Source organism: Copadichromis virginalis, linkage group LG10, assembly GCF_057382275.1.
Source record: "Copadichromis virginalis isolate Kocher_CV1m ecotype Utaka linkage group LG10, C_Virginalis_male_GT1.1, whole genome shotgun sequence".
Taxonomy (NCBI): Eukaryota; Metazoa; Chordata; class Actinopteri; order Cichliformes; family Cichlidae; genus Copadichromis; species Copadichromis virginalis.
The window spans coordinates 34726137-34741729 of NC_140627.1; the positions used below are offsets into that span (position 1 = coordinate 34726137).

At 48.1% G+C, this 15593-nt stretch overlaps 1 protein-coding gene and 1 non-coding gene across 3 annotated transcripts; both read right to left on the bottom strand.

Annotated features, from left to right (window-relative positions):
* Positions 1-3434: 3434 nt before the first annotated feature.
* On the bottom strand, positions 3435-3506 carry trnad-guc (transfer RNA aspartic acid (anticodon GUC)). Its single transcript has one exon. It is a non-coding gene; the product is annotated as a tRNA-Asp (tRNA).
* A 1031-nt stretch (positions 3507-4537) lies between these two features.
* Positions 4538-11241, bottom strand: LOC146700968 (hepatitis A virus cellular receptor 2 homolog). 2 transcript variants are annotated; one of them, XM_085471246.1, is made up of 7 exons: positions 11108-11241; positions 6668-6869; positions 6438-6580; positions 6288-6359; positions 5683-5756; positions 5498-5600; positions 4538-4835 (listed from the first exon to the last, which is right to left on the bottom strand). In XM_085471246.1, exons 2-7 carry the CDS (start codon positions 6841-6843, stop codon positions 4759-4761), a joined length of 645 nt encoding a protein of 214 aa, XP_085327372.1. In that variant the 5' UTR covers positions 6844-6869; positions 11108-11241; the 3' UTR covers positions 4538-4758. The 2 variants fall into 2 exon arrangements, with proteins under 2 accessions (XP_085327372.1, XP_085327371.1); XM_085471245.1 differs by lacking the exon at positions 11108-11241 and adding an exon at positions 9392-9506.
* Between the last annotated feature and the right edge of the window lie 4352 nt (positions 11242-15593).

Genomic DNA, 15593 nt, shown 5'->3' on the forward strand with positions numbered 1-15593 from the left:
GCGCAGTTGCAGTCACGTACTGTTGCACGGTCTCTGCGCACAAAAACCGAACCTGCATTGAAATGAAAATAAACACGTAAAAAGTCTGTTTTGCAGTGTGAGTCAGTGAGTGACCGGCTGCTCCAGCCAATCACGCGATTCACATTCGTATATACGCAGCTAATCCACGTCGTTGACGGGCTCTGACAGCGTCCTCATGTGCCGGCGCCGGCGTTTTAGCAAAGCGGCTGATGTGGAGTGAAGCCACGTTAATGACAACGTTTTAGGAGTGACGGCGGTGTTACGATGTGCCGGGAGTCCGCTGTTCTCGACCTCGCTGTCTGCTGTGGAGCTGGCGGGTCACAGACGTCTCTGAAAACATCGGAGCGCGTTTGGAAATATGTGATATCTTGATAAATCGAGCAGATATGTGAAGTTTACACAGCTACATTCTCGCTTGAAAATAACTTAAAAGCTTATTTTGTGACCCAGAAATATTTAAGAGTTTTTAGCGTCGCTCGTCCACCATTGCAGCGTTTGAGTTTTTGGATGAAATGCATTCTGGGATATTTAGCTGTACCAAGTCCACACAAGTCACCAGTAGGTGGCAGGTGAAGTGTCTTGCCCAAGGACACAACGACCGAGACTGTCCGAGCCGGGGCTCGAACAGGCAACCTTCCGATTACAAGACGAACTCTCAACTCTTGAGCCACGACCGCCCACAGCAGCGGTGAGTGTTCCCACCTCCTGCTCTTTGTAACTTAACGCCATCTTTCCGTTTTTGAGTTTTGGACATGATTGTGGAGGATATCTTTGCAGCAAGTAAAGCTACCGGAAATGTACAACCCCACGCCCGGCCTCAAACCAGGAAGTTAGCATTTTCTCGTGCACAGGGTCTATTTATACATAAAGTTTCAGCTGCGCTCTGATCAGCTGATCTGAAAAAGACTCAAATGAAAACACTGAACATCTCCAATGAAATCTTAAATTTATCATTTTCAAATCATCCAGAAAAGAAATTGAAGAAGAAGATCCAGAGCGTCCACAACACAAAGACTGTCACAGTTTGTGGCATTCAGGTGTCACATAGTACAAGCTCCAAGCAGCTGTGATGGAGATGCCGCACTTCCTGAGACACAGTTTGATGCCCTGAACAATACACAAGCGAAGAAAGCCACGCCCCCCACCACCGACCAGACCATCTGTCTGCCTGCAGCGTGAGACCCCCCCCTGCTGCTGGACCAGACAACATCCCAGGTCGCGTGCCGAGAGACCGCGCTGATCAGCTGGCCGATGTCAGACATTTTCAACTCATCACTGAGCCAGATGATTGTCCAGCGTGCTTCAAGTCCACCACCACAGTGCCAAAGACATCCTCAGGATCCTGCCTGAATGATTACCCGTCGCCCTGACCCCCATCATCATGAAGTGCTTCGACAGACTTGTCATGGCACATGTGAAGAGCGACCTGCTCCGCTCTGGACCCGCTGCAGTCTGCACACCAGCCCAACAGGTCGACGAGGATGCTGTTTCCACTGCACTTCACCTCCGCCTCAGTCCGTCCGAATCGTCAGGCTGAGCACAGGAGCTCCTCAGGGCTGTGTTCTCAGCCCTCTGTTGTTCACCCTCCTCGACTGCGCCGCCCTACACAGCTCCAGCTACATCAACAAGTTCGCTGGCGACACAGCCGTGGTTGGTCTCATCAGCAACAACGACGAGTCAGTGTACAGATGTGCGGTTCAGCAGCTGGCGCTCTGGTGCAGTGAAAACAACCTAACACTGAATGTGAACAAAAGCAAGGAGATGATCGTCGGCTTCAGGAAGACTCGCTCCACCCACACACCGCTCAGCATCCACGGTTCCACGGTAGAGACTGTTAACAGCACTCACACGGACTCCTTTCCCTCCTCCCATCCAGGGGGCCCGATCATCCAGACTGCGAGACAGCTTTTTCCCACAAGCCATCAGCATCATGAACTCACCACCAGCTCTCCTGCTCCCCCACCACACACACACACACACACACACACACACTCTCACACACTCACACTCTCACACACACTCACACACTCACACACACTCACACACACACACACACACACACACACACACACACACTCACACACACACACACACTCACACACACACTCACACACACACACACACACTCACACACACACACACACTCACACTCACACACACACACACACACACACTCACACACACACACTCACACACACACACTCACACACACTCCGTTAGCTGAGTCTATGTGCTCCACACCACTGCTTCTGTGGACAGGCTGCTGCACTGGTCACTTTAAACCACTGTTAACTGTAAATGTTAAATTATAATTTCTCTCAGTCCTCTTAGTCTGAAGTGTATATTTATTTTCTTCTTTTATTTCTGTTTATTGTTGTTTTTTGTCCTGATGTAACCGGATACAGCAGAGATGACAATAAAGTTTGACTTGAAATGATAAAGAAATTATTAGTTGATGAGTTTGTGATCGATCGTTAAGTGCTGATTATTTTGACCTCATTCTGATTTCTGTGTGGTTTCACTTTTATGTTGTTTTATTATTCTTATAAAGTATAATGAACTCGTTTATTTTACTCTGTGAAGCCAATTTTATTCTAACATAGTTTTTCACTGACTTTTCTTTCAGTGATTAACTGTATGTTATTTTCTCCACCTGGTGTTTCTGTTTCTCCTGCTGTCTAATGCTGGGCTACACTGCGCAATTTTTTTCAGTCGTGTTATTCAGCTTCTGCTCAAACTGCACGATTGACTCGCAGGGGTTAGAAGTTCATAGGTCACGATGCTCTGATGCGACCCGAGTCACACTGTGCGTCCATAACATGAAGCTTATCGCTCTCCCTCTCTGTCTCTCTCACACACACACACACACACACACACACACACACACACACACACACACACACACACACACACACCACCAGCTTTGCTAAATTGCTGATGAAAAACATGATCAGCTGTGATTGAGCAGCGATGTAAATCCAACTATTTTCACGGTCGTTGTGGTCGTGATCATTTTGTGAGGCCACAAAAGTTGTGCCTCCGTCGCTTGTGTCCCGATCACAGGCTGCACCGCTGCTCCGTCTTTTTCGCTGACACTTGTGTTTGCGCGTGCGCAGTGTGAGAAGCTGCGCTGACACCCTCACGACGGTCGCGAGGATTTCAAATCAAGCCATTGATGATCGGGAGCTGGTCGTGAGGTGTTAATCGCGTCTCGTTACCCCACGTATACGACACGACGCACGATGAAGGCCAAAATCGGGCCGATCGCCAAAACGGTCGCACGACTCAAAACGGGCCAAACGTCGCACAGTGTCTGTTCAGCATTACGCGGAGCTTCCACAGTGTGTTTGTCCAATAAAAACAAGAGCCTGTTCTGGTCTGTATGTGTGAATCACGGAGGTGAAAAAGATTTTCTCCCCGTCGGGGAATCGAACCCCGGTCTCCCGCGTGACAGGCGGGGATACTCACCACTATACTAACGAGGAGTAATTCTTTTCCTAATCCTGCAGTACTCGTTTTATCCACAACGTGTCTTACCTGAAAGTGACTATGACATAACTACGATGGTCGGCCTGCCCCCTGCTGTCTGACAGCAGTACTACAGCTGATCACAGCAGGAGGGGACATTTCGACAGTTTAGAAATCGTTTCACTTATTAAGAAACCAAACAAACAAAAACAAAAAAGCAAACATGCAACCTCATAAAAAAATAACGGAAGTGAATAAAAACAATAAAACATGTAAAACTAACAGGTGTTTTCTGTACCTCGTGCCTGACGTGGACAGGTGTCTGCAGCCTGCATGGCCATGAGGCTGAGAGCTGTGCTGCTAACAGGCTCAAATAATATGAGATCAGAGCGTGGGGCAGACACCTCAAACACTCCACCCTCTCCGACTGACCCACAGCTGTCCTGCTGATGCTGACAATGGAGGCTCTCCTGCACACTCTGGTATTGGAGCTGCTGCTGTGACATGCTCCTCTCACAGGGAGCTGCTGCTCACTGGAGATTTCCTCATGTTGGACCATTCCCAGTAAACCCTGGAGCTGAAAACCCCAGCACAGCAGCCTGCGTGACGTCAACAAACCTGTTCAGCCATCTTTGTCCTGATGGTCGCTCTGAGCTCCACATGAGCTGCTGCTGCTGTGGGACAGGTGTACCTAATAAAGTGACAGCTCAGCGTGGTGAGACCTGAGCCAACGTTTTTACTGTTATCAGCAGCTTCCTTACAAAGTTCTGCAAACTGTGTGAAGCACAAGAACAAGGAAACAGGCAGAGCAGCCACTTTATTGGGTACACCGTTAGTCCAAATATTTAATCAGCCAATCACAGGCCTGCTCTCAGCATTTAGGCGGGTAGACATGTGGAGATGACCTGCTGGAGCTCAGACCGAGCATGAGGCTAAAAGCTGACTGAAGGTACGTTGTTGATGATGTCAGACAGGCGGAGTCAGTTACCTGAGTTACACTGAGTGACTTCTTCACTGTTTACATGAAAACTTTATTAAACACATTAAGCACAGTCTGACGATGGAGTTTATTAACAAACATCGCTCCTGTCACAGCTCACAGAGGACACGTGTCACTCAGGGGCGAGGGCGTCCACCTGTGACGTGAGTGACATCACTCCTGAGGTGAGTGCAGCAGATTTATTTTGCTTCTTGTGCAGAGAACGTTCGACTGAGGCTTTCCGAGATGTTCCAGATGGGAATTCAAACACTTTCATAATCAGGTCGGTGTCACACGGCGCTGCTCTCCTCCTCCTTCTCTGATTGGTCTGGCCTCCTCTTTGCTTCCTGTTTGGACCTCCAGACTCCTGCAGGAACACAAACACACTTCCTGTCACAGATCCAGGCTTTCTCTGAGTTCAACAAAAACTAAACCTCAGTCAGAGATAACGGGGTCAGGGGTCAGGGTGGTGGTTGTCAGCTTTCAGGCCCTGAATGAATGTGATTGGCTGAACAGGTGTGACAGTGTGTAAATGATCAACGATGAGCCCGAGCTGACCCAGTGTTAGTCTCAGCAGTTATGCAGATGGAGTGTTTATAATGTTGGAAACCTGCAGTCAGCTGAGACATGAACACAGAAGTGTCTATGCTCATGTCTCGACAAAGCAGCAGCTTTACAAGAGTCAATAATGGAGGTGAAGAACATCACGCCTCCCGGTCGGGGAATCGAACCCCGGTCTCCCGCGGGGATACTCATACTGTGCAGTACCAGCTGTGACCACTAAATGACTGCATGTATGTGGGTGGCGCTGTTTACCACTTCTCCACAGTGAAGGTTTATTGTGACCACAGCTGCAGTACCGCTTTCAACCACAACGTGAACGTATAGGAGAGTGGCGCTGTTTCACAGGTTCGACAAAAACGAAAAGAGAAAAACATCAAAAACTGTTTTTAAATGTGTGCAAGCAGTGTGTGTGTGTGTGTGTGTGTGTGTGTGTGTGTGTGTGTGTGTGTGTGTGTGTGTACTGACTGTAAGCTGCGGTCAGCAGCAGAGCTGGGATGAAGACGAGGGAGGAAGCTCTCACTGTGTTTCCAACAAACGTCTGCAGAACGTTTACCTGCTGCTCAGCTGACTGTCAACAAACAAACAAATACAAATAAAAACAAACAAAGAAACACATAACACATCAACACATAAACATGAAGTGTTTGTACCTGAACCAGAGCCACCACTGGCTGCGTGGTGTCGTCTCCTGTGATGTCACTTCCTGCCTCCTGGGCGATGTGACCTGGCCAACAGATGATGCTTGTTTACGTCTGACTTGACCGCACTTTGTGTTCAGATTTAAAGATGCTGAACATGAGGACGTGTTTGTGTGACGCTCACAGGGTCACGGCTGTGACCTCACGTTAGCAACAGCTGCAGGGTAACGCCGCGTCACACAAACAGCTTCCTGTACTGACAGCATGAAGCATCAGCGAGCAGCTTCTTGAAGCTCCAAACGAACACTAAAATATAATTTCTCTTCCTTCTCTTTCTTTAAGTCCGAACTCAAAACTCACTAGTTCAAAATAGTTTATCCCACATAACCTCTCCACTCGGCTATTTTAAATGTGTCTTATGTCTTATTCTTTTATGATTGTGTAAACTGCTGGCTTTTATGTTGCTTTTTTCATTACTGTGTACAGTGACTTTGAGTGCTCTGAAAGGCACTTTCAAATAAAATGTATTATTATTATTATTATTATTATTATTAATGACCAGCAGGGGGCGACTCTTCTATGAGTGTAAAGACATGCAGTGAGAAAGAGAACGGTACCTGTGGTGGTGTGCGGTGCGTTCAGGTCCCCGTCTGAGAGCTCAGTGTTTTCTGTTACGGCCACAGAGCGAGCTGCAGGCGAAAGACAAACAAACACTTTGAGGTTTTCATGTTGTTTTCAGCGCTCTGAACAGGCGTGTGTGGACGTACGGCTGCTGAGGATGATGAGGTGGACAGTAAAGGTCTGGTCGTTGAAGAGTCCGGGCACCTGAACTCTGCAGTGGTAGAAACCCGAGTCTGACGGCTGTGAGTGGAAGATGGACAGAGAGGAGGAGGAGGCAGACACAGAGTACCTGCACAGGAGGGACGAAGGCCGGTTTTACTCCACGTGCTGACAGGAAGCTACAGTCTGCTCTGATGGGACGCACACCTGCGCTCACCTCTGTGACTTCCTGTAGGTGATGCGGGCTGCAGCGCTGTTGATCACAGCGTTGTGGCAGGTGAACAGTGAAGGTTTGCCCCGCCCCCAGCACACCTCCACTCCGCCCTGTTTGCCCGCCCCTGTGCGACACGGCAGCATCACCTTTGTCCCGACGTGGCCCACCACTGTCTCCATGGTGACCGCTGACACACAGGTCAGCGCTGACAGGAAGACAAACACAGGAGTGAGTTAAAAAGACACCTGATGATGTCAGAGCGGACAGCCGATACTGGAAACCATCATCACCAGTCTGACTGAAGCTGCTGCTCCAGCAGACACGATGTCACGGCTCGCCGCTGAGCGCCGAGGCTTCCAGACGAGCTGCAAACACTGAGAGTCAGCCCCAGAAATCAGAAACGGTTTAAAAACGAACAGCAGGAAGAAAGAATGTGAGCCGTGTTTTTTTGAACTCTTATTCATGAATATTCAGAGCACGCAGCGGCAAACCGAGTGAGCTTTCAGACAGGTAAATGGCCTGTATTTGTATAGCGCTTTACACTACATTCAGTCATCCACACATTGGTGATGGCAGCTACATTGTAGCCACAGCCACCCTGGGGCGCACTGACAGAGGCGAGGCCACCGGGCCCTCTGACCACCACCAGGCAAACACGGGGTTAGTATCTTGGCCAAGGACATTTGGCATGCAGCCAGGAGGCAGCCTGGGATCGAACCACCGACCTTCTGATTAGTGGCTGACCTGCTCTGCCACCTGAGCTACAGCCAGCCATGCCGTGACAGGTGCGTCACGTTCTTCTGTCAGGTAATGATCACGGAGCCGTTTTACCGCAAACACACAGAAAACGTATCATCTGCAGATACGAAGACCTCACGGCGACCTGAGGAGGCGGGGTCGTGACCTTTCAAAGCTTTGTGGTCTAATTTGTCTGCTTCACTCATTTTAGGGTCAGAGACAGAAATCTGTTTTCCTGGCTGCTGATGGTAACGTGAGGCTGCTGTGGAGAAACATTCAAACGTGTCAATCTGAGAAACCTCACTTTCATACTCAGGACCTTTGATTGCTCATAATTACAGGAGATGTTAGCATGAACACATTTAAGCTCAGCTTAACACTGACAGCAAGGCCACGCCCCTTTACATCCAGGAGGATTTTTTTTCTATCCGGTTGTTCAGTCTGACGTCACTAGCCGTGTCTGGGTCTAAACTCCGCTGCAGGTCCATATATCAAACGATCACTGTGGCATTACTGAGAGTTGAAAAACTGTCTAAAGTCTTTCATCTTTAATAAAATGATCAGCGTTCTGCTCTACCAGGTGTAACAATTGAGTTTAACATCCAGGCATCCATGAAAACGGAATTTATGACATTTAACGGAGTTAGAAGTTAGCAGGGAGTTAGCTCGCTAGCTTCTATCTAAATACAATATAGCATGTCCTGACTGCGGGGTTTTGGAAACAAATTAAAACGTACAGCTCTGTTATCACTTCCAGCATAAATGAAGACAGAAAGCTAAACAGCAGTGACGTTTGTAGGGTTACTGAAGTTGGGCTAGCTGCTATATAATGATGTGCTACGTGACCGCTAGCGACACAGCTATGTTAGCATAATATAAACAAGCTAACTTTTTCCCACTCGATAAAAGTTAACGTGAGTGTTCTCGGTGGTCAGGAACAAATGTAATCGCATGGCAGGATGCTGTAAAAGGACCAAACTTCAGCCAGGAGAACAACTGAGATAATCCATCCACAATACGAGGTTAGTCATTCATATACTGCTGCATGGGCTGGGCTGTAGTTACATCCTAAGGTTTTAAAAACTGAGCTTAAATAAATGATTAGCGGTAATAAAAGCCGAGGGAGGTCAACAGTGATCACTGACTGTTTTAGGAGCTTTTTGAGATTAAATAGAAGAAAATACAAAACATTAAACATGTTAACAACACAAAAGCCATATTAAACGCAGACTACTTTAGACCAGGAAGTAGGATTCGTCGTGTCATCACTTAACGACCGGATAACAAACTTAGAGGTTTGATTTGACCAATCCGAGGACAGCTTTGGGATCATTTCAAATCATCAATGGTTTTATTGGCTCTCTCACCCCAACCAATCACAGCAGATGGCCCCGCCCCTCCCTGAGCCTGGTTCTGTTGGAGGTTTCTTCCTGTTAAAAGGGAGTTTTTCCTTCCCACTGTCGCCAAAGTGCTGCTCACAGGGGGTCATATGATTGTTGGGTTTTTCTCTGTATCTATTATTGTACGAGCTACTGTGCAATATAAAGCACCTCGAGGTGACTGTTGTTGTGATTTGGTGCTGTATAATTAAAGCTGAACTGAACTGATTCAAGCGTGTCCACTGACGACCTGCAGGTGTGAGGTGTTTGTGGTCCGTCCAGCGCTCTGTCTGTGGTCTCATCTTTCCCACAGTCTGGAGTTTCTCTTGGTAAAACTTTAACACTTCGAGTTTTCCAAACAACAAAAAGTCCTGACAGCACCAGGTCCTCCTTAAATGACTGCTGTGGCCTCCGTCTGTAAACTCACTGCTTTCAAGAAGCGTCCGTGTCGCGTTGGACACATGAAAAGTTTGATCCTGACAGATTTTCTCCTCGGCTGCTTTAATTCCAGACTCTGACTTTTCTGTGAGGATCCAGGTCCAGCAGTCTCAGACAAACATCCACAGCCCAGAGGAGCTCTGAGCGACCCTGACCTACAGGTTACACTCACCTGAGAGGACGCAGACAGCGTGCAGCGGCGGCAGCATGGTGGTGTTGTTCCTGCTGCAGACAGACAAATGGATGAGCAGTCAGATGAGTCAGTTGTCGCTCTGACTTCCTCTTTCCACTCAGTTATTCATAGAGTCGTCTCGCCGGCACAAAACAGGCCGGAGGTCAGCAAACATGTTTGAGATGAGCCGTCGCACCATCAGAGCTCCACGTCGCTCCACCCCATGTCTCCATGTCAGAGCGTGCTCACGGCAATACTACGGACAGCATGGTCAGCAGGTTAAAGCTCACCTGACAATGACCTTTCACCTTTCATCAAACAAATGTCAGTTTTGTTTTTTGTATCTTTATTCTGAACAACAACAGAGAAAAAAAGACAAACAAACAAAGTCAAACAATAATCACAAATAACTCAGCAGGAAGAAGCATCGGCTTATTTAACCCCACCCCCCTGTTTCCTAACTAACAGTAAGTAGTAGTCGACACTTTTTCTTCCTGTTACGTCCATCAGAAATATATTTATTTAAAACAACTTAAAGATATATATACACTCATGTAAACATACTCACACACTGGTGATGGCAGCTACATTGTAGCCACAGCCACCCTGGGGCGCACTGACAGAGGCGAGGCTGCCGGACACTGGCGCCACCGGGCCCTCTGACCACCACCAGTGGGCAACGGGTGAAGTGTCTTGCCCAAGGACACAACGACCGAGACTGTCCAAGCCGGGGCTCGAACCGGCAACCTTCCGATTACAAGACAAACTCCCAACTCTTGAGCCACGATCGCCCCGTATAAGTTGCAGTAAGTTGCAGATGTATGTCAGTGGCTCTGAGATTCCTTCTATGACCTTCTTTACAATCAGTGCATGTTTTATATTTACATGTTTACAGTCTCAATGATTCCTTTTCCCACTGCTGTGAGGAACATTTCTCTGCTGATGGCAGTGACTCAGGAATTCGTTGTGTCAGATTTGGTCCAATATTTGCAGAATCATTATTAAAGCTTTGACAGCATCAGCAGCTTTTTCCATTATGTTGCCAATATCAGTAAAATATTGTTTGCAGTGAGCTGTAACTCTGCTGGCCTGGTTTCGCATTCTGTTTAGAGTTTAAAGATGTTTCCTGTCAGTTTATTTCTGCTGCTGTTGATCAATAATCAATCTATCAATAACAGTGAATTATTTTTAAGGTGGAACTTTAAACATTTGGACCTGAGCAGCATCATCAGGTGTAATGTGCTGTACTATTCCTTGTTGCTTCATGGCAGCCACACTTGGTTGTGATTTCTGTGCTCTTGAGCAAAGAACCAGTTTTAAATGGTCTTTAGGCTCAGTGTTAGCAGCAGGTCCACCTGAGTTATGGCTCAGATTTACAACAAAACTCCCCAGCTAGCTTAGCTATTCATTAGAAAGCTAATGCGCTAACAGCTAACATGTTAGCATTAAGCAAAGTAAGAAGAAGCTCTTGAGCTAGCTAGCTTAGTCCAAGCTAGCTCGCCCACACACCTTGTCTTACCTTCAGTCTGGTGTGTCGCAGGTGAAGGAAGTCACAAATTGATGACAACGCAAATCCACGAAGCGAACGCAAGTGAGACGCAGCGAGCTTTAGAGTTTGTTTGTTTTGTTTCCTTTTAGTTGTTGTTTAGGTTTTTATTTTGTTTATTAGCTTGAAGGTTTTTAGTTTGGAGTTTATTGGTTTGAGTTGTTGCATACCTGCAGTGGGAGTCGAACCCACACTGTGATGCTGACGCTCCGGGATGGATGTAGCGTTGTTCCCTCGTGGACCATCTTCAGCGCTGATGAACCCTCAGCAGGATGAAGCCTGATGCAGAAAACAGACTCGGGTCCTTCACTACACACCTGCACACAGTCTGAGCAGGAAAACAAGCCTCAGCACAGAAACTGAGCATGAAGGCTGCGTCACCTGTGGAGGAGGAGTCCATGTTTGGTGCTGGTATGAGGACCAATCAGAGCCTCTGAGGTGACGTGCAGCTCTCTGTGGTTCACACTGCTGTTAGCTCAGGTTCAGGCTGGACTGAAGTCTTCAGTGGCTCAGCAGGTAAAGCAGCTCCCCCTGCAGTCATGAGACCACAGGTTCAACTCTCACAGCTCCCTGTTCTCTTCATGTGGTGACGTGTGCTCCGCCTCTCGCCCTGCTGGGTGAGGGTCGTGTTACGTTCACTGAACTCCAAACTCTGCAGGATTCATTGACGATGCGCTCCCGCCCAGCCTCCCGCCTCCTCCGCCCGTAGTCATCTCCGTGTTACCCAGCAGGTGGAGGCTCGCCTCTCGCGCTCAGCCGCAGCTCAGATTTAATTCATGCTGCCGAGACGTTCACAACAACAACACGCCGCCTGCTGAGGAGGAGAGGGAGGTCAGAGCCTCGTTAACCCGGCGGAGACGGAGGGAAATCAGGTCGACCTCGTTACCCGCTGATGTCACTTTATTGGTGGTTGCCATGACTGCGACGATGATGGAAGCAGCATGTTTGTTTCTTTCAGTGTCTGAGACGAGGAGACGACACGTCCGTCTCCATCCGACCTGCTGATTCTGCAGCTGCTGCCATTAAACACCAAAGAAGAAGACGCACGGGGACGTGATGTCATTAAAAAAGCTCCAATGAAACACTTTGCACAACAAATGAACTCTTTAACCTCAAAAAGCAACGCGTGAGAGAGTTAATCTGATATGAATCGTGTCAAAGGTCACGACCCGAGAGGAATTCAAACCCACAACCCGACCACGGCCTGAAACCTGGAGCAGGAAACCAGCATCGACCACAAAGACCAGACCAGGAAGCAGAGACAGAGAATGAAACTGTGATGAATGAATGTGCCTGAAACTCTGAGCTCCCTGCTGCTGATCACAGATCAGCTTTAAAACTGAGTCAAATGCTGCGCGTGCGTTCAGGTTAAAGCCGTCTCTGACCCGTGAGCGAGCTGGCGTCCAGAGGCAGGCTCTCAGCTTAATGAGCACGAGATTAGCATCGGCGTCGACGCCGTGAGCTAATGTGAGCACGGCGTCTGTCTCAGGCGTTTCTATGACAGCAGGTGTGAGTGAAGAGCGTGCAGCCGCACTCATTATGTCTTTATGAGACACCATTAGCACATAATCAGTGTACACGACCCCACAGAGTACTCTGATTACACTCTGTTCCCACAGAGCAAATGGAAGAAACAAACCGAACAGTGACGTCTGTGGTAGCTGTGAGCTGCACTCAGACCTGCTGGATCCAAGGTCAACGTATCAGGATATCTTTAATGATCTGGCTTCACTGACAGTGTGACGCCGAGGTTCATCCTGCTGCCTCGGGGTCGAAGGTCACAGGGTTCAGGTTTCGCTCTGACCCTTTCTGCTCTGTCTGTAAGACTGATGAGGACAGGCTGCATTACTCCACCTGTCCGGTTGTTCTCTCCTCTCGGAGGCGATGGTGTGCGCTCTGTGATGTAGGACGATGCAGTCCTCGCCCAGGCAGACTTTAAATGGACGGATGTGGGAACAAACATCCACCTCCGCTGCGAGCAACCACGCTATCCCGCCTCGCCCTGGTATTCCTGGACCAGGAGGCGGAGCTCGGCGTTCTTCCTCCTTCCCGGGGTCAGAGCTGCAGATGGTCCCAGCGGGTTTGTTTGGCATCCGCCTTCTTTCATAAAAGTTTTGTTTTGACGGGATGATCGACTCCACCTCCAGCATCGTTTGGACATGAGGATGAAGATGTGAACGCCTGCACAGAAGACGAAAGAGGAAACGTCCCCCGTTAATGAGGTGGTTGATGCGTGCACGTGTTTGCACTGTGACCATGCACGGGGAGGCCCCGCCCACTCACACTGCTACAGGGACCAGAGAGTCAGTCAGGATGTTCCTGAGCTAAGAGCTAAAGGGCGGCGTTGCCATAATGAGCCTCGTCCCGCCCCCTGATGTGGAGCACTGCTCATAACATGGAGTCTGTTTACGTGTCACAGCTGACATGACCCTGAGCCTGACTGTAACCCTGAAAACACGGTTTGAGTCTCAAACTGTTGGTCCCCACAGAGATATGAAAACACGCACACGCACACATCAGAGGCCTGCTGTAGGAGGGAACAGCTTCAGGATGTAGAAGGTGAGTCTCTATTTTTCGCTCTTCACCCACAGACTTCCTGCAGGAACATTTGAGAGTTTGGCGATTTGAGTGTTTCAGGTGGGGGCGATAAGACTGCAACACGATTCAAACCCACGCACACACAGACACACACACACAGACACACACACACAGACACACACACGCTGAGGGATGAAGATGTCCTAAAACTGCTACAGAGTAGGAGTACTGCAAACACACACAGACAGTAATGCTGGACGGGTTCAATAAAAACAATCTGAGAGTAATAAAGTTTATTTACTCAGGCTGTCCCTGCACACACAACAGTCACTGATTTTACTCATTAATTGGAATCAGTGTGTGACGTCATCAAACAGTCCCGATCAAAAGTTCTGAAAATGTCAAAACATCCTGTTTTGCATGTTTGGATCTTCACAAGGTTGCAACTCGAGCTGCAACATGAAACAAGAAGAACCGAGAGTGAGACAGAGCAACGCTTACACTGAAGCTGGCTGTTTTACAGCTGATGCCTTTAAAAGGCCAAATCTGTGCAAAAATGTGGCTTCGTTGTCCTTTCCTGTCAGGATGCTCCCTGTTTGAACGTGGTCGGGTTGTTGAACCGCATGAGCTGAGGTGTTTTCTACACTCCACAGTGGAGGGGGTGGTTTTTCCTTCAGTGGAACATCAGGAGGTGCAGGGCTGTCAAACAGCTGCTGGCTGTGTCCAGATGTTGCAGAGAACATCCCTCCTGACCTGGCCCTCGTCTGTGTGGTAACCACTGGGTTTATCAACGGGACAACGCTACGACTTCTTCCAGGAGAATAACATCACTCTGTTGGACCATCCTGCGTGCTCCCTGATCTAAACCCAACTGAGAACCTTCAGGGATGGATGGTGAGCGAAGTTTACAGAAATGGACGACAGCTCCAGACAGTAGATGCCTTCATGCAGCCCTCTTCACCATTTGGAGAAATGTTCAATTCAATTCAGTTCAATTTTATTTATATAGCGCCAAATCACAACAAAAGTCGCTTCAAGGCGCTTCATATCGTACAGTAGATCGTACAATAATAGATACAGAGAAAAACCCACCAATCATATGACCCCCTGTGAGCAGCACTTTGGCGACAGTGGGAAGGAAAAACTCCCTTTTAACAGGAAGAAACCTCCGGCAGAACCAGGCTCAGGGAGGGGCGGGGCCATCTGCTGTGATTGGTTGGGGTGAGAGAAGGAAGACAGGATAAAGACATGCTGTGGAAGAGAGACAGAGGTTAATAACAGATATGATTCAGTGCAGAGAGGTCTGTTAATACAGTGAGTGAAGAAGAAACACCCAATGCATCATGGGAATCCCCCGGCAGCCTACGTCTATTGCAGCATAACTAAGGGAGGATTCAGGGTCACCTGGTCCAGCCCTAACTATATGCTTTAGCAAAAAGGAAAGTTTGAAGCCTAATCTTGAAAGTAGAGATAGTGTCTGTCTCCTGAATCCAAACTGGAAGCTGGTTCCACAGAAGAGGGGCCTGAAAACTGAAGGCTCTGCCTCCCATTCTACTTTTAAATACTCTAGGAACAACAAGTAGGCCTGCAGAGCGAGAGCGAAGTGCTCTAATAGGGTGATATGGTACTACAAGGTCATTAAGATAAGATGGGGCCTGATTATTTAAGACCTTGTATGTGAGGAGCAGGATTTTGAATTCTGGATTTAACAGGAAGCCAAAACAGGAGAAATCTGCTTTCTCTTTCTAGTCCCTGTCAGGACTCTTGCTGCAGCATTTTGGATTAACTGAAGGCTTTTCAGGGAGTTTTTTGGACTTCCTGATAATAATGAATTACAGTCGTCCAGCCTGGAAGTAATAAATGCATGAACTAGTTTTTCAGCGTCACTCTGAGACAGGATATTTCTAACTTTAGAGATGTTGCACAAATGGAAGAAAGCAGTCTTACATATTTGTTTAATATGTGCATTGAAGGACATGTCCTGGTCAAACATGACTCCAAGGTTCCTCACAGCGTTACTGGAGGCCAAGGTAATGCCATCCAGAGTAAGAATCTGGTTAGATACCATATTTCTAAGCTTTTCAGGGCCGAGTACAATAACCTCAGTTTGATCTGAAT